Source organism: Hippopotamus amphibius, chromosome 4, assembly GCF_030028045.1.
Source record: "Hippopotamus amphibius kiboko isolate mHipAmp2 chromosome 4, mHipAmp2.hap2, whole genome shotgun sequence".
In the NCBI taxonomy this organism is placed as follows: Eukaryota; Metazoa; Chordata; class Mammalia; order Artiodactyla; family Hippopotamidae; genus Hippopotamus; species Hippopotamus amphibius.
Genome location: NC_080189.1, coordinates 179,405,717 through 179,423,483, shown reverse-complemented (window position 1 = coordinate 179,423,483; position 17,767 = coordinate 179,405,717). Strand labels below are relative to the sequence as shown.

The 17,767-nt window shown below is 52.0% G+C and overlaps 1 protein-coding gene across 5 annotated transcripts in view; it reads right to left on the bottom strand.

The window, feature by feature from the left end:
* Positions 1 to 17,022, bottom strand: part of BDKRB2 (bradykinin receptor B2) — a 62,565-nt gene extending 45,543 nt beyond the window's left edge. For 2 of the 5 annotated variants that reach the window (XM_057732485.1, XM_057732482.1), the window contains exon 1: positions 16,718 to 16,852. Coding sequence is in view for 1 of the 5 variants with exons in the window: in XM_057732480.1 (XP_057588463.1) it covers positions 16,718 to 16,847 (130 nt within the window). In the remaining 4 variants the exon portion in view is untranslated. Of the gene's footprint in view, positions 1 to 16,717 lie in introns of all 5 variants that reach the window. The other 3 variants (XM_057732480.1, XM_057732484.1, XM_057732481.1) reach the window with 3 other exon arrangements.
* Positions 17,023 to 17,767: the final 745 nt, after the last annotated feature.

Below are 17,767 nucleotides of genomic sequence, written 5' to 3'. Positions count from 1 at the left end.
CGTACTCGTGCTGTCTGGGAACACTGGGCTTTCCAGGAGTAGTGACATCAGCACTACCTGGGTTATCAGGCCCTAAGACAAGGCCCTTCCCGTGCGCGCCCCTCTCCTCCCTGGTCAAAGAGATAGACGACACTTGTCAGCATGGGGGGACGTTCCTCTAAGCTGACTGTTTTGGATTGTATGATGAAAAACTTTAAGAAAAGTTTTTCCGGAGACTATGGGGTTAAGATGGACCTCGGGAAAGCTCTGCACCCTGTGCAAGTTAGAATGGCCCACCTTCAGAGTGGGATGGCCTGCGGAGGGTCCTCTAAACCTTCCTACAGTTAGAGCTGTGTACCAAGTGGTGACAGGGACCCCTGGGCACCCAGGCCAGTTTCCACACATAGATTCCTGATTGCAAATCGCCGTTCAGCTGCCTCTTTGAGTTCGGTTCTGTGCAAATAGGTAGGGAGAGTGTAGGATCCTCGTGGCCCAACGGACTCCGAGGACAAACAAAGAAAAGCTGGCAAAGGTTATCCACCAAGCAGACCCCGAAGAAGAGCCCCCTGTGCCTCCGCCCTATATGCCAGCTGCTCCGCCAGTTCCCGTTCAGCCTCCTCACCCTTTACCAGACAGCCCTCCACCATCTGTGTCTCCACTGCCTCCAAATCCAGAGCGCCCTCCAAGCCTGTGGTGACAATCAACCTTCTCAAAAGCCCACAGCCCTGCAGATGCCCTTGCGAGAGGCCCAAGGCCCACCCCAGGTCAATGAGGACGGCTCCGTCCAGCCAGGACTCCTGGTCCTTTATTATCAGCCCTTCAGCACCACCGACCTTCTCAGCTGGAAAGACCACACCCCATCCTATTTGGAGAAGCCACAAGCAATGATTGACCTCCTTGAGTCCATTTTCTACACCCACCAGCCTACCTGGGACAACGGCCGCTATCTCCTCCTGACTCTCCTCAACACTGAGGAACGCTGCTGGATCCTGTTAGAGGCACGGAAATGGCTCCAAGAGCAGGCGCCAGCTGGTACAGTAGATCCTGCAGCCTGGGCCCTGGGGGCTGCACCGGACAATCGACCCAACTGGGACTTCAACGCCGCAGATGGGAAGGACTCCCACGCCGCAGATGGGAAGGACTCCCTTGATAAATACCGACAAGCCCTGCTGCAGGGACTGAGGCCAGGAGCCAGAAAACCAACCAACATGTCCAAGACAACAGAAGTGCACCAGAAGCCAGATGAATCACCCATGGAGTTCTATGGGAGGCTGTGTGAGGTGTTCCGGGTGTATACCCCTTTTGACCCTGAAGCACGGGAAAACCAATGCATGTGTGGCCCAGTCTCATGCTGACATCCGTCATAAGCTTCAGAAGCTTGAGGGCTTTGCTGGAATGAATGCCACCCAGCTGCTGGAAGTCACAAACGAGCTGTTTGCCAACCGCAACCAAGAAGCCCAAAAGATGGCTGACAAGTGCATGAAGCAGAAGATGTCCCTGCTGGCCACTGCACCAGGGAACCCAGGTCCAGTGAAGCAGACTGCTCCCCCGCGGAAAGGGGAAGCCAAGAGGAGCGTGCCACTACGTCGTGACCAGTGCGCCTATTGCAAAGAGACTGGACACTGGAAGAATGAATGTCCCCATTGTAGGGGGACAGCTGAAAGGTCAAAGAAGTTCAGTTAACCCAGCAAAGGAAGGTACCAGCCTGAGCCAGCCAAAGACCTTATTGGCCTGGCCGAAGTAGAATCAGGATAGAGAGGACCGGGCTCCCTGAGCCTGGGCCCCCAGGAGCCTATGGTCGCAATGAAAGTAGGGGGCCAATCAATGACTTTTATGGTGGATACTGGAGCTGAACACTCTGTGGTGACCACACCCATGGCTCCCCTCACAGGTCAAACAGCAACTATCATCGGGTCTGCAGGGGACAGGACGGCCTGCTCATCCTGCAAGGCCCGCTCATGTCAGCTAGGGGGCCACCTAGTGACTCATGAATTCCTGTACCTACCAGAGGGCCCCATTCCCTTGCTGAGCAGAGACTTGCTGACAAGCTTGGGGCACAGATCACCTTTGTCCCCGGGAAGCCCGCAAGCCTCACCCCGGGGAGCAAACCAGCTCTGATCATGGCTGTGACCGTGCCCAGGGAAGATGAATGGTGTCTCTATATTTCAGAGAGGGAACAAAAGAATCCAACTAGCCTGCTGGAAGAGTTCCCTGCTGTCTGGGCAGAAAAGGGGCCCCCAGGTTGGGCCAAAACCCATGCTCCCATCATGGTGGACCTGAGGCCAGGGGCCACTCCTGTCAGGCAGAGGCCATATCCAGTACCGTGAGAGGCACGTCTGGGAATTCGGGACCACATCCAATGCCTGCGTGATGCCGGAATTCTGATCGAGTGTCAGTCTCCCTGGAACACTCCGCTCCTACCAGTCAAGGAGCCCCGAGGGAATGATTATCACCCCGTCCAGGACCTCCACGCCATCAACAATGCAGTGATCACCATCCACCCAGTGGTCTGGAACCCTTACACCCTCCTGAGCCTCTCACCTGCCCAAGCGAGCTGATTCACCTGCCTGGATCTCAAGGACGCCTTCTTTTGCCTCCGGCTATCACCAGCCAGCCAGCCCTTATTTGCCTTTGAATGGGAAGACCCACACACCGGGAGAAAGACACAGCTGACTTGGACCCGACTGCCACAAGGCTTCAAAAACGTGCCTACCTTGTTGGGTGAAGCACTGGCTGCAGATCCTGCTGCCTTCCCCAGAGAAGCCTTGAATGGCACCCTACTCTAGTATGTAGGTGACCTGTTGCTAGCCAGTCCCACCCAAGAGGACTGCTGGAAAGGCACCAAAGCCCTATTGGCCCTACTCTCCACCACGGGGTACAAGGTGTTGTGGAAAAAGGCGCAGGTCTGCAGACAGAAGGTCACGTACCTTGGGTTTGTCATATTGAGAGGGCATCGGGCGCTTGGACATGAAAGGAAGCAAAGCATCTGTTCAATACCTCAGCCAAGCACCAAGAAAGAGGTCTGTGAGTTCCTCGGGGCTGCCAGATTCTGCTGGATCTGGATACTGGGTTTCTCTGAAACTGCCAAGCTGTTGTACGAGGCCACAGCAGGGTCTGGTAAGGACCCGCTAGAGTGGGGGCCTAAATAAGAAAAAGCCTTCAAGGAGATAAAGAGACTTAACCAGCGCTCCAGCATTAGGGCTGCCAGATGTGACATGGGACTTTAACCTCTTCGTGCATGAGAAAAATCATACTGCACTGGGGGTCCTCACACAAACAGTTAGGCCATGGCAGCGCCCGGTCACATATCTGTCCAAATGACTGGATCCTGTGGCCATGGGATGGCCGCCATGTCTCCAGGCATTAGCTGCTACAGTGGTCCTGGTCAGAGAAGCAGACACGTTTACACTGGGACAGAACATAAATGTAAAAGTCCCCCATGCTGTTACCATGCTGATGAACAGCCGAGGACATAAATGGCTGACCAGCACCAGAATGACTCACTAGCAAGGACTGCTCTGCGAAAACCCATGGGGCCGCCTCGAGACTGTGCGGACGCTGAATCCTGCCACCTTCTTACCTACGGAGGCGGGAACCCCCGATCATGACTGTGAAGAGGGCCTGGATGAAATCTACTCAAGCAGGCCAGACCTGACGGACACTCCCCTCCAGAACCCAGAACTGGAACTGTTCACTGACGGAAGCAGTTTCGTCCAGGAAGGACAACGCAAAGCAGGCTATGCAATAACAACAACCAGATAAGATAATAAAGGCTGAGGCCTTGACACAGGGGTGGTCGGCACAATGGACTGAGCTGTGGGCACACATCCAGGCGCTGAGGCACGCCGAGGGAAAGTGAGTCAACATCTACACAGACTCAAGGTACGCCTTTGCTACTCTGCATGTTCATGGAGCCATCTATACAGAAAGGGGACTACTAACAGCAGGGGAAAAAGAGATCAAAAACAAAGCAGAGATCCTTCAGCTGTTAGCGGTAATTTGGAAGCCTTCCCAGGTGGCAGTCATCCATTGCAAAGGCCACCAGAAAGGAACGGATCCACTCAGCAAAGGAAATCGGTTGGCTGACCAGGCAGCCAAGGAGGTGGCGACCCAACCGAGTCCCACACTGGGCCCTGAGCCGATCTCTAAGGTCCTCTTGGCACCAGAATTGCCCCCGGCCCCGAGGTATACCAAAGAAGAAGATCAATGGGCTTTAGGTGAGGGAGGAACTAAAGCAAAAGAGGGCTGGTGAAAGCTTCCAGACCAAAGGCTCTTTGTCTCCAGTGCTATAGCTGTCCAGCTGGTGAAGCAACACCATGAGACAACTCACTTAGGGAAAATTGCACTAGAAAATCTACTGAGCTGCTACTATTTTGTTCCTAAGCTCCCAACCCTGTGTGCCCAGATCAGTGCCATGTGCGTGGCTTGTGCATGAAACAGTGCCAGCCCAAGACCAAGACCCAGCCCAGGGGTGCAGACAGTTGGGACATTGCCCTTTGAAGATTTAGAAGTGGACTTTACTGAAGTCAAGCCTTACCGGGGCTCTAAGTATTTGCTTGTGATCGTCTGCACCTACTCGGAATGGGCTGAGGCCTACCCCACGCACACTGAACAGGCACGAGAGGTGGCCAAGGCCCAACTAAGAGACACAATCCCCAGATACGGGCGACCTCTCTCCATAGGGTCTGACAATGGGCCAGCCTTTGTGTCCGAGATAGTCCAGATTTTGTTGAAGACACTAGGCGTCAAATGGTAGCTCCATACCACTTACAGACCACAAAGCTCAGGGAAAGTTGAGCGCATGAATTGGACCCTCAAGACTACGTTAGCTCAGCTCTGTCAGGAGACCTAATTACCTTGGGTTAACATGCTACCCCTAGGCCTTGCTCCAAGCCTGATGCACCACGAGGTCCTCAGGCTATTCTCCCTTTGAGATCTTACACGGGAGACCTCCTCCAGGGATAGGGAAGCTCAAGGGAGACCCCCAAACACTTGCATACCTGGAGATGTCTCGACACCTCCAGGCCCTGGGAAAGGTCTTCTGCCAAATTACTTCAGAAACCTTAGAAAGGACTCCCATTCCCTTGGGCAATTGGGTTCATCCCTATCAGCCAGGAGATGAGGTGTGGGTAAAAGATTGGAGGAAGGAACCACTTTACCCCGTTTGGACGGGCCCTCATACAGTCGTCCTGGCAACCCCTACTGCTGTTAAAGTTACAGGAGTCACCTTGTGGACCCCCCACACCCAGGTGAAGAGAGCAGCACCTCTAGAAGGGCGAGGGACCTGGACCGCCAAAGCTCATCCGAACCAGCCGCTTTGGGTCTTCCTACAAAGACAACTGAGTCCCGTCTCAGATCTCCAGCCCTGCTCCAGTCACTCCAGGGCTGACTGGTCTATGCACGGCGGAAGCTTGAGGAACTCCACGAGGGACATCTGAGAGTCAGGGTTACGATGACACCCTGCCTTGTAGGGACTGGTTGCACCACTGGCCTTGATGTTTTCTATAGGCCAAACATAAGGGGTCGTGTTGGCTATAAGCTACCCAAAGGTAATGGAATTATTAAGTGGGATCAAATGTTTTGTGTAGTAGCGATTTATATCCTACTGAGCTGTAGTACATTGGAAAGTAAAATAGACCCCTCATGTACTCCATGCTTCCGCATGACTAGACCAGGTCAGGGGGTCACTTGGACCTTACTTTACCATCCTCACTTCTCCTGCCAAGGGGAGGCCCAAGGAACCTGTGTACATAACAAAACGACCTATTCTATTTGTCAACAAGCAGGCCAATATACCTGTTTTGACCCCCAATTCCCCCCCAGCGAGGATTGGCTAGAGGTTCAGCACCAGGAAGAAGGGCTTCTGATCAACGGGACACAAATTACAAATCTAGAACGTCCGGTGTCGGTACACTTTGATGTGTGTGCTGCTATTAACAAGAACCCCCTGACAACTATAAAATGTGGGGGCTTGTCATGGGAACAAGAGGATAGACTCAATGACAGATATATGTGTGAACAGGCCCCAGCCCCATCCACCTGCTATGGGTGCCCGTACTGGAGCTGTGTCCCATGGGCAACCTGGGAGAGTCAAAGCAAGGTAGCGCTCCTTCAAAAAGAAACTGTGGACCCCAGTTGCAACCTAGGGACGTGTAATCCTGTCCATTTCACTGTTTTCAACCCCGGAGACTCAACATGGAAAAATGGTCTCAAAATCGGTATTTATATCAATGGATGGGGTATTGACCCAGGAGCTGTGTTGGGTTTCCGGAGTATTTCTGTTCCACCCCAGGCTTCTACGCACAAGCTCTCCCATTCTTTTTATGAAGAGACAGAAAGTGGTCCTCCTCCTATTTCAGTCAGAACTAGAAACCCTAGCAGAAACCATAGGCCAGACATTGATGATGACTTCTTGCTATGTGTGTGGAGGCACTCATATGGGAGACCCATGGCCCTGGGAAGCGAAAGAATTAGATCCCCAGAGACCCTTCAACAACTCAGGGTTATTCAAGAAAAGCAGGGTCGGGGTTTGGCATTTAAAGACTTCCATAATTGGCAGGAACTGCCTGGCGCGGTGGGGCCCATTATTAAATATTCCAGTAGGAAACCTCACTTGCCTAGGCCAAAAACACTATAATACAACTACTCACACTTCTGACTGGTGGGGAAGCCCAAACGATACAGAGCCTAATCCTCACCCTCTAGCAAGCTTCCCCAATTTAAAGACCAGATGGAGTGACTTGTCCACCAAAGGCCAGTGGCCTGCTCCAGAAGGATTATATTGGCTTTGTGGGGCTAATGCATGTTCAGTCTTGCCAACCGGTTGGTTAGGGGCATGCATACTGGGGACTATCCACCCCTCCTTTTTCCTACTTCCCTTAGCCCAAGGTGAATCATTAGAGGTTCCAGTTTATGAAGGCAGAGGCCTCACCAGGAAGCGCAGGTCTCTACAGATTGGAAACTGGAAAGATGATGAGTGGTCTTCTGAATGCATAATCCAATATTATGGGCCAGCCACTTGGGCAGAAGATGGGTCCTGGGGCTACCGAACCCCAGTTTACACGCTTAACAGAATTATCCAGCTCCAGGCAGTGGCTGAAATCATTACTAATGAAATGGCCAAGGCTCTTAATTTGTTGGCAGGACAACAAACCAAGATGCATAATGCTATTTATCAGAATCGCCTGGCCCTAGATTACTCACTGGCTGCAGAGGAGGGCGTCTGTGGGAAGTTCAATCTTAGTAACTGCTGCCTACACATAGATGATGAGGGCAAGGTTATAGAAGAAATAACCAAGATGACTAAAATAGCCCCAGTCCCAGTCCAGACTTGGAAGGGATGGAATCCCGAAGAGCTATTTGGAGGTTGATTTTCTTACCTAGGGGGATTCAAAACACTTGTGGAAATAGTCCTACTCCTCCTTGGGACCTGCCTCCTTTTACCTTGCCTCTTGCCCTTATTCATGAGGGTAGTTTCCAGTCTAGCTGAGGCCACTGCAGATAGGAGGGCCACGACACGCCTCCTAGCCCTAAGAGGTTATCATCCCCTGGGCTTAGAAGATCAAGAGATTGATGCCTTATAAGATTTAAGGGGCATCAAGAGGAGGGATTGAAGAGGAAAATTAGAAACTTGCACTCAGCTAAAAATAACTCCATGCTGGTTCTGCTTTTGTGAAATATGCTTGCTGCACCGAGAAAAACAGGAAAACAGGATGACCTAGCAATCCAATGTAACTTTAAGAGGTTTTGCTAAAAAAATGGAACGTTCTGCATCTGCTCTTGTAAGTTTCTGTTTGGAAACTTCTGTGCTCTGTAAACACGTGCGCTATAAAAGTAAAGCTCACCCTGAGTTCGGGGCCCAGAACTTTGGAGCGTTAGCTCGTCTGGGGCCGCTGGCTTAATAAACCTGAGTGCTCCAACCCTCGGAGTGTGGTGCTTGGTTTCTCAATGGACCGATTTCCGCAACACAGTCAGGCCAGCGCTGGCCCTCGAGGCAAACCTGCAGCAAAGCCAAAGAGTCTGGGAGGTAGCATCACTCTGGAGGCGTCCAGATCCCAGTTCTGTCATTTACCAACAGTGTGACTGAGCCAGAGGCTCCCTCTCTGGGCCTGGTCCCCCTAACTTGTAGGACTAGGGACATTATCTCCTGCCTGCAGGTTGTGGCAAGGACCCTGCGGGATCATCCCCGGCCGCCAGGATCTCATTAGCCCTCGGCTCCCTTTTCTGCCTCGGAATAAGCCTTGCCTCCACGGTCCCCCAGGTCCAGGCATGTTCTGTGTGGTGACTGCCCGGGGGGCCCACCTCCATCCCCTTGGCTGCAGCCACCACGGTCCACACACACTCTTGGAAGAAATTCTCCAGGCCACGTGAAAGGAAAGTCCCTGGGGCCGTGATTTATTTTCTCAGTAAACACATGTCCACTGCTGGGGACGCGCAAGGTGGTCCAATCAGGGCAGTCGGCACCCAGCTGGGGCTTTGGGATGATGCCCCAGAGTGGGAAGGGCCCAGGCCGGGGCCCAGGCTCCCCCCGCATCTCCAGCCCTGGCCCCTCTTTTCACTTCTCCACCTGCTCTCTGCTCCCCTGGTGGCAGGGCTGGTCTCCTCACCGCCACCAGCCGGAGCACCCCTCCTGATTCCCACCCTGACATCTTTGCCCATCCAGGGAGCCATGGCGTCCATGTGGGGGAACCAGACCAGGTCCTGATGCCAGGGCAGCCTCTGACCAGCTCTGTCACTTCTAGAGCGCTGCCTCCACTCTCGGGTGGGGAACCATCCCTGCTTAGCAGCTTCAGCTGAGCTTTGGGGCCCAGGGTGGGGCTGAGATACACACTCACGGGGCACTGGATGGGTTCCCGCCAGGATTATCCCACCACATGTCCTTCCCCGTTTAGACATGCCCTCTGCTTTACAGGGCCAGGACCCTCCTGGGAGACAACTTGACCCCTGTCTACAATGACAATTCAGACAGGACAGACATCACAAGATGGTTGTGGGGACGTGCAGGTAGCAGAGAGGTAGTGTTGTGTGTCTGTGTATGTGCAGTGAGTGTACATGTGTGTACGTGTATGGTGTAGTGCGTGGTGTGTGCTTATGGGTGTGTATGTGTGTGTGGTGTGTGTGTGTGAGATGTGTGGTGCATGGTGTGTGAGTGTGTGTGGTGTATTTGGTGTGTGTTTGTGTGTGGTGTGTGTGGTGTGTATGGTGTGTGTGTGGTATGTGTTTGTGTGTGGGGTGTATGGTGGGTGTGTGATGTGTGGTGTGTGTTTGTGTGTGGTGTATACAGTGTGTGTGGTGTGTGGTGTGTGGCAGGCTGGCACACAGAGGCCCAGGATGGGGAGGGTGGAGATCCCGCCATTTGGCTCTGGATTCAGGAGGCTCAGGACAAGCGGTGGATGTGACCGTCCCGGGGCCTCTGGGCTGGCCCCTGGAGTTACAGGTGCAACACGCTGTGTCCGAGTCTCCTGGGCCCTTGCCTGTCTCTCCTGCAGGCTCCGTACTCCTCGTGGGCAGGAGCCTCCAAGCTGGGAGCCCAGAGCATCTCTCCTAAGTGGTCCAGGAAGGAGGGAATGAGTGGGCCCTGTGTGGTGCGGGCACTTTCGCACACAGCCCTGCTGCATCAGCTGCACAAAGGCTGTGGACGGTGGTCTTGATCCCCTGACACAGGTGGGGAGGGAGGGGCTCAGACTGGTCAGTGACCTGCCCTGCATTACTGAGAAAGAAACTGGCCAAGCCTGGGTGAGGATGCTGGGCTGTCAGACCACAAGGCCAGTATCTCACACCATGGCCTCTGCCCAGGGACTGGAACTGGCTGGAGGCCACCTTCAGAGAAGCCAGCACTCAGGTTCCAAAAGAAGGGATTTTACAGAGTGATGTGGGCCTAGGAGTGGCTGCCACGGGACTCCCTGGGGTCGGACCCCACTCCCTTGGGGAAGGCATCCGGGCTCAGAGCTAGTGGGATCAGAAGTCTCATCTGTGCCCCAGAGCCTTTAGGACATGGGGGCTTACATGGCAAGACCCACAAGAGAGGAATCCTGGAAACCTAGCACCCAACTCTTAGTCTGCAGTGATGAAGAGGCCACCTTGGAACACCTGCTCTCTTCAGGAGGCCAGAGGCCACACGCAGGGAATTCCAGGGCTTACTGGCCCTGGCTTCTAATGGCCAGATGACTTTCCTGCTGTCACTGCAGAGTCTGACCTCCCAGGAGGCCGGCTGAGCCTACCAGGGTACAGGCCCTAACAGCCAGGAGGGCACTGCAGGTCCCCTTGCATGCTGTAGCCCGACTCTGTGCTAGGCCCTGAGGTGGGGGCTGGGGACCGACAGATGGGTAAGATGAGGCCCTGGTTTTGAGGGGGCTCACAGGCTGCAGGAGAGACAGACACACAGATGACTCCAACACAGCATGACTAGTGCTGCCACTGAGGGATCAAAGGCAGTTGTGGGGGTACTGAGGAGGGACCAAGCCCTGTGGGAAGAGGTGTAGAAGGCTTCGTGGAAGGAGGAACCCCATCATCTGAAAGGCTGAATAGGAGAAGCAGCTTGAGGAAGGCATGGAAAAGCATTGTAGGCATGGGAACAGCATGAGCGAAGGCTCAGAGGCATTGGAGAGCCTGATGTGCTTAGGATCCTGGATGTTCAGATTTTCCTTAGTTTCACACCAGCTTCTTTCCCTCTCTGTTTGGAAGAGTCAAGCCCTCAACTCCACAGTTGGGTGTGTCCTGCTTTAGGCCTGGGAAGTGCCCCATCTCTAACGCACTAACACACGTCCATTTTATAGTTCAACCCCCAGAGGCTGATATGGGGAGGGAGTTGCCTTTGCTCTCCCTTTCGTGGGTTTTCTTTCCTGTGAGCATGTGGGGAGTGGGTGCGTGGGTGGGAGTGGCTGCCCTTATCAGTTGGCTTTCTCCCAGTCGTAACCAGCTCAGTTATGCCTTGGTGGCCCTTCACCAGGCCTGCACCTCTCAAGGTACAAAGCAGGGCCTCAAATTCAAATGCCTGCAGGGGCCCCTTAAGGTGGGGGTGCTGGAGGTGAGAGCAGATGTTGGTGCTGGGTGAGGGGTGGGCACTTGGAGGGCCAAGGCCTCATCTAAAGGGTTGCATGTGACCAGGTTGGGGGTTCAAGTTCAGCCTTGCCAGAGCTGTCTGCATTTCTAGAGAGCCTGGGAACCTGAATTTTTATGTGAAGTATACCAATTTTAAAATATGGACTCTTTTAAAAAGTACCAGTGGCTAAATACTTAGCACACCTGTGAGCCTGTTGGTTTGTGGGCTCTGATTGAGACTTCTGTATGAAAAGTTGAACCCAGAAATGGTGTGGGACCCCAGGCACAGGTCATGGCATGGGGCAGGGCTTTTTGTTCTGCTTTCTTTCCTCCAGGGACATGGGACCCCCCCCCCGCCGCCAGGGAAATGGGGGCCAGGATGGAAAGGCGGCCTCCCTGGGGCTGACAGAAACCCCCATCGAGGCAGATTCTCCTTTCCACAACATGTCTGCAAAAAGGCTGGGATGCTGAGTCCTGACTTTGGCTGCAGGTCACTCTTGACCAACCAAATAAAGTGGCTGGTTATCCCTCTATATCCTGACAACTTAGTGTAATTCTCCACACAGCACATATCACTTCCTGATATTTCCTTCTCCTCCTCTACTTTCAAAGAGCCAGCTCTTGGTTTTTCCTTAGATGGAATACTGATATCAATGTTTTTTTTTCCTTTCTAACTAATCATTTTGGTTTTATCATCATTATACCTTCTTTTAATTTTTGCTTTCTTTTGTTTTTTCTTCTACTTCTTTTGTCCATTCAGCTTCTTAAGCTGAACATTTTGTTCACCAATGTCTATAGTTATGTGGTTATGTAGTAGTAGTAGCAGTAGTAGTAGTAGTAGTGGCAGTGGTGGTAAATGGCATGAGTGCACCCATAAGTATGACTTTGGCTGCATCTTATAAGTTTGATTAACAGTGTTCTTAAAACTGATCACTTTTCAAATATCAATAATTTCAACTTTAATGACTTCTGATGGGAGAGCTCTGAGGGAGTGTTTTCTAAATTTACAAGTGATTTGTGATGTTCAGTTTCTATATCTGATGTTAATTTCTACAGTATGCTCAAGTAATACAGCCTGTAAGAGTTCTATATCTGGGACTATACTAAGGTTTTCTTTGTAATCAGGTTCTATAAATATTCCTTGGAATGTATTTCCTTTGTTGAGTACAGAGTAAGATAATTTATCATAATTTATAATAATTATAATGTGTTACAACTATGATGTATTATAAATATATATATATGTACTCTTCAACATGTACTCTTCAACTCTTCTAATGGTTATCTTTAACATTTTAACAAACATATTAAACGTTGTATCCATCTGTTAGCATCAAGAGTAGAAAAATATCTATTCCTCCAGCTAAGATAAAATCTTTAGTGAAAAATCAACTATACTTCAATTAAAAAAAAATCTTTTGCACACTTTTCCTTCTCCCTTCTTTTTCCCCTCCCATTTTCAGATTTAGTTGAAATAATGAGATATTTTTCTTCCAGGTGATTTCCTAATTTTTATGTCTCTTCTATCTTTAGCATCCCATCTAAACAGTTACTAAACGTCACAATCACATTACAACCAATTTGTTAGCCATACTTAAGAACTGAACTGGTTTAACTGATCAACTAATTTTACCTATAACACATCTTTTCCTTTTCTTGAATTATTTGATGGGATTAATTTCCCATTCGTGCAATCTCAGAAGCTCTGAAAGTACCAGAAAGTCTTCCTTTTGTAGTCAGGGCGTCATCCCTGATGTATAGGTATTGATGGTAGGTGTCATGTGCTGGACTGGGTTCCATCTTTTCCCTGAAGGGGCTTCCAGTTGGGTGGGGGAAGCAGGACACAACTTAATGCTTCCTTAAGCCCAAATCCACCTGCAGGGGAGCTAGGCTGGGAGCTGTTGGAGGCTGACGTTCTCAGGCAGAGCGTGTCTGTCAGTTCCTGAGATGAGATGGGAGGAGCAGTGATGGAGCCCCAGGTACAGAGTTTGGGGGCCCTGAATCTTGGCTGTGGGGATTAAGAGGAGGGGCCTGGGGATGGTGGCTTTGGCGTCTGGGGTAGGGACAAGGCCTGAGTTCTTCCCGAGTTTGCTCCCCCCAGAAAGCCCTTTGTTAAGGCAGTGCGTGTCCATGGCTGGTCTTCCCGGTCAGGCCACACCCGCCCTGGAGTGTGGTCACTTGGGGACCCCAAGGAAAGAAGAGGAGACATGATGTCGTGGGTATACATCAGCACGGTAACAGCCACAGAAGCTCGCGGGCTGCCCGAGTGCCTGGCACGCGACAGTTTACAACACCCCACGAGGTGTCTGGCACAGGTGCTGCTGATTTCGTGAGGCTCAGAGAAGCAAAGTGACCTCACTGAGGTGGCTCAGCGGGCTCGCAAGTTTGGATCGGGGTCTGGAAGCCAGTTCTCTGTGCCCCCCTCCCCAGAGCTCCGTGGGCCACAGAGGTCAGAGGAGCCCAGAGGTGCTGGGGAGTGTGGGGTGGAAACCCTAAGTTAGAGCCCTCACGGGAAATGTGACAGGGCTTCCGCTGTCGCCACTCACAGATGCGCTGCCTAGGAGCACGAGTGTGGGCGTGCTGGGGGGCTCTGTTCCCTGGGAACCCCCAAGCTGCAGTGACAGCCCTGCAGGGCAGACAACACCTCTGGTAGTCCCAGGTCCTTGCTCCTATTCCCAGAGGCCGTCTCTTTGCTAGGTGGGCACCTGCAGTGAGCTTGGCCCCTGCCTGCGCTGTACCAGTGCCATCCAAGTTAAACCTCACCAGGAATGACTCTCCCCATTGTACAGCTGAGAAAACTGAGGCTCAGAGAGCTTCTGCAGCAGTAAACAGTCAGAATTTGAACCCAGAGCCTGTGCTTGTTCCACCCTACTTTATGCTGTGATGATGTTTTTAGGAGGGGGGGGTTCATATTTTTCTAGCCTCCAGAACCCTATAGATCCCAGAGTCAAAGCAATACTTTACTTCTTGGGTTTGTTCTGGAAAGTATATTTTGACTAAAGAGCTATGGAAGTTTCGCTCAGGGAGGACCCATGGGATGAAAATTATACAGTCCAACTCCAAGAGATAGAAAGTGACCCAGTGCTCAGTGACACAGATTTCGCTTCAGTCTAAGGAAGGACTTTTTACCAGTACGACCCCCCCCCCCCGCCCGAGATGGGGCAGGCTGCCTTGTTAAGTAGTTAGCTCCCCATTCCTGGAAGCATGTGCACAAAGAAGTCAGGGGATTCCTGGGCTGGGCGGGTGTTGGAAGTGATGTACTCAGTCTTAGTATCAAGTCTTAGGAAATTCTGATCATTTGATTCATGGCCCTGAGATACCCTAAGTGCCTTCTGAATCCTCAACGCACAGTCCTTCATTGAGTGCTTTTAAAAAAATTAAATAGACTTTATTTTTAGAGCACTTCCAGGTTCACAGGAAAATTGAGGGGAAAGTACAGAGTTCCCATATACCTCCTGCCTCACACGTGCACAGTCTTCCCCACTTATCAACATCCTGCCCCAGAGTGCTGTGCTCTTACAATCAATGAACCTACACTGATACATCATATCACCCAAAGTCCATGGCTTATATTAGGTTCTCTCTTGATGTTGTACATTCTAAGGGTTTGGACAAATGTATAATGACGTGTCCACCATTATAGCTTCACGCAGAGTAGTTTCACTGCCCTAAAATTCCTCTGTGCTCCGTGTGTTCATTCCTCCCTGCCCCCAGCTTCGGCAACCACTGATCTTTTCACTGTCTCCATAGTTTTGCCTTTTCCAGAATATCATATAATAGAAATCCTACAGTGTGTAGGATTCAGATTGGCTTCTTTCACTTGGTAATATGCTCTGTGTGGTTTTAGTGCCTGCCAAGTGACCAGTATTCATTTATTCATCCATCCATCCATCCATCCACCCATCCATCCATCCATCCATCCATATGACCATTCAGTCATTCAGCAAATACTGACCAGTGCCCACTTTATGCTAGGCACGGTTCTCAGCACAGGGGAGGCAGCAGTGAATGGAGAGGAACGATCCCTGCCTTCATTTTAAAAGCCAGAATCTCCCATGCCCCGGGTGTGCCCTCTCTGACCCCGAGGTGTCACAGGTCAGAAAGGCAGCCCTTAGTGTTACCCTTGGACCCCTTCTGAACTTTTTATCCAGGCGCGGTCACTGTGTTAGCAGAGACCACATGGCACAACCCTTTCCCCTGTTTGGTGCCGTCGGCCAGCATCATCCCAGTTCAGTCTAATCCCAAGTCCTTAATCTCACCATCTGTCAACCATTGGAACCTTCCCCTGCTTACACGTGACAGATCTGAGTCCCAAAGAGGTCAAGGCCTTTCCCGGACCCTGAGCAGAGGGCTTTGCTCGGTTATGTCCTGGCTCGGAGACTCAGTTTCCTTATCTGTTCCACGAGGAGCCCAGAGTGCATGACTGTGGGGGTTTTGTGCGTTCTGGGCAGAGCTGTGATGAGACCCTGGGGTCCTGGCTATGGGGCCAGCATCTGCAGTGTTCTCCAAACCCCCTTCTCCTGGCTCCCCTCCCCCCACCGTTTGACTCCTGTCTCGAGCAGGAGAAAAACAGTGAACTCTTCCGTCAAGCTTTCGAGTCTCCGGTTGTGGAATGTCCCCTTCACCCCGACTGCTGCCAGGGCCCAGAAGGATGCAGAGGAGGGTGGACGTTGTCCTCTAGGATGCTCACCCTGCCCCAAGCCACCCACGGAGAGAAGGAGTACGGGGTGGGGTTGGCCCTGGGGCCTCCACTGCTCACACTTCCTGTGGGCTGGTGGAAGCTGCAGGCAGCCTGACTCAGGGAGGCACGTTCGAACCTGCCCGGGAGAGCAACGCCCTCCTCCCACCTGACCCAGACTCAGGAAACTAATGCCCTCGGCAGCTCTGATAACTGTAGAGGCGACACTTCACTTCATCAGCCCCTTTGCCACCATCCTGTCTGGTCAGCTTTCTGGCTCAGGAAACTGGGAAAACAATGGGCTCAGAAACATTACCCAGGGGATGAGAGCAGAGCTTCGTGCCAACCCAGGGCTGGATACAAGGCCCGTGCTCTGTACCAACGAAGTGTTTTATCCCTCTGTGCTGGACAGCCAGGACCAGACGGGAGAGATGAGAAGCTTGTGCGCGTTATCACCACAACCACCTCAATGTACATCAGCCAGTGTTTACAGGCCCCCTTCCGTCTGTGGTCTGATTAATTCCAGTCACCCTGGGAAGCAAGCGAGTGGGGTACTTTGCAGATGAGAAACTGAGGCTCAGAGAGGTTAAGTAACTTGTCCAGGGTCACACAGGGCCAATGAGCGGCAGGGCTATGAGTGAAAAGCCAGATTCTGGAGTCTAAACCCCACACCTTCCCTGCTGCACCACACTCCCGGCTTTAGTCCAGGAATCCCCTCAGAATCTATAAAATCAGATCACTAAACGGCTCACACACTACACGCCTGCCTGTCTGTCTCCTCAATTCAGGGATAAGACAAACCTAGAACAAACAAGAACATTTCTCTCTCTGGGAGCCCTCCTTGTTACCTGTAGGGAAGGAAGGGAACTTTCCCAAACTCCCCAGGAGCTGAGCAAAACTTCTCTCCCAGCCTGGGAATCAGCCCCATGTCACCCATCTGCCTGCCCTCCCTCTGTGCGGGGTCTGTCTGTCCTCCCCGCGTAGGTGAGGCGGCTGGACCAGCCCCTGACCGGCACCCACCTTGTCCGGAGCACAAGTGCGGGCACCTCTGTGGCTCCCTGGTCCAACGGGGCTGCCCGAGGGCCCCAGTCCTCTGAGAAGCCTCCGGAGCGGAGCTGGAGCGGCTGGAGTGGCGGCGGGAACAGCTCATCTTTCAAGGGCTGGGCCGTGATGTCATCACCCTCCTGGGCACTTCCTCCCTCCACCTCCAGCCTAGCCCAGCGCTCCTGCTCCTGCCCCGCGCCTGCCCCAGCCAGGCTGGCTAGTTTCTAGAACCCAGACCTGCAGAGACCAAGCGGGGCGGCTCCTCCTGCCCTCTGAGCCTGGGGAGCTGGGTGAGCTGCCTGGAAGATTTCCAGGTTAGCCCATGGAGTGTTCTATTGTGTAGACAGGCTGCCCTTTAGAGGCTCGGAGTCAGCCTAGATTTCAATTCCAGTGCTGCCACTTCCCTGGTGGAAAACTTTGTGCAGGTGACTTAACCTCTCTGAAACCTGAAATGGAGCCGATGGTGACAAACTTCAGAGGGGGGTGTGGCGAGGATTAGTGACAGTCCTTGCATGTATATAACTTTTACTGTGGCAGGCACTTTTTAAAAGCACGTAAATGCATTAACTGAGCTAATCCTCCCAGCAACCTGGTGGTCTGGCTCCACAGTCTGTTCTTAACCACGCTCCCATCCCTTTTCTCAATTAAATGACATTATGGATGTGAATACTGGATGCATAGCAGGTGACCCTGAAAATACTAGTTTTCTTCTTTCTAGCGTTGAGGTAGGTAGCTGACACCCTCCACAAGTGAATACATTTGTTTAATAGCACATGCATTGCTTATCATGATTTGTTTTCCTTGTACCTGAGTTTAGGTGTAAACAGTGGGTGTTTACACAGAAGGTGGAAGCAGAGGGTGGCCAGGGAGGCAGGGGAGTTCTGATTTTTTTTTTTTTAATTTTTAAATTTTTAAAAAATTTTTTATTTTATGCCATGTGTACTTCGAAAGAGTCAGAAACTCGGTAACATCTTCAGAGATAGAATACTTTCCCTGTCCTGTTTTCCAGTAACACATGGATTTGTG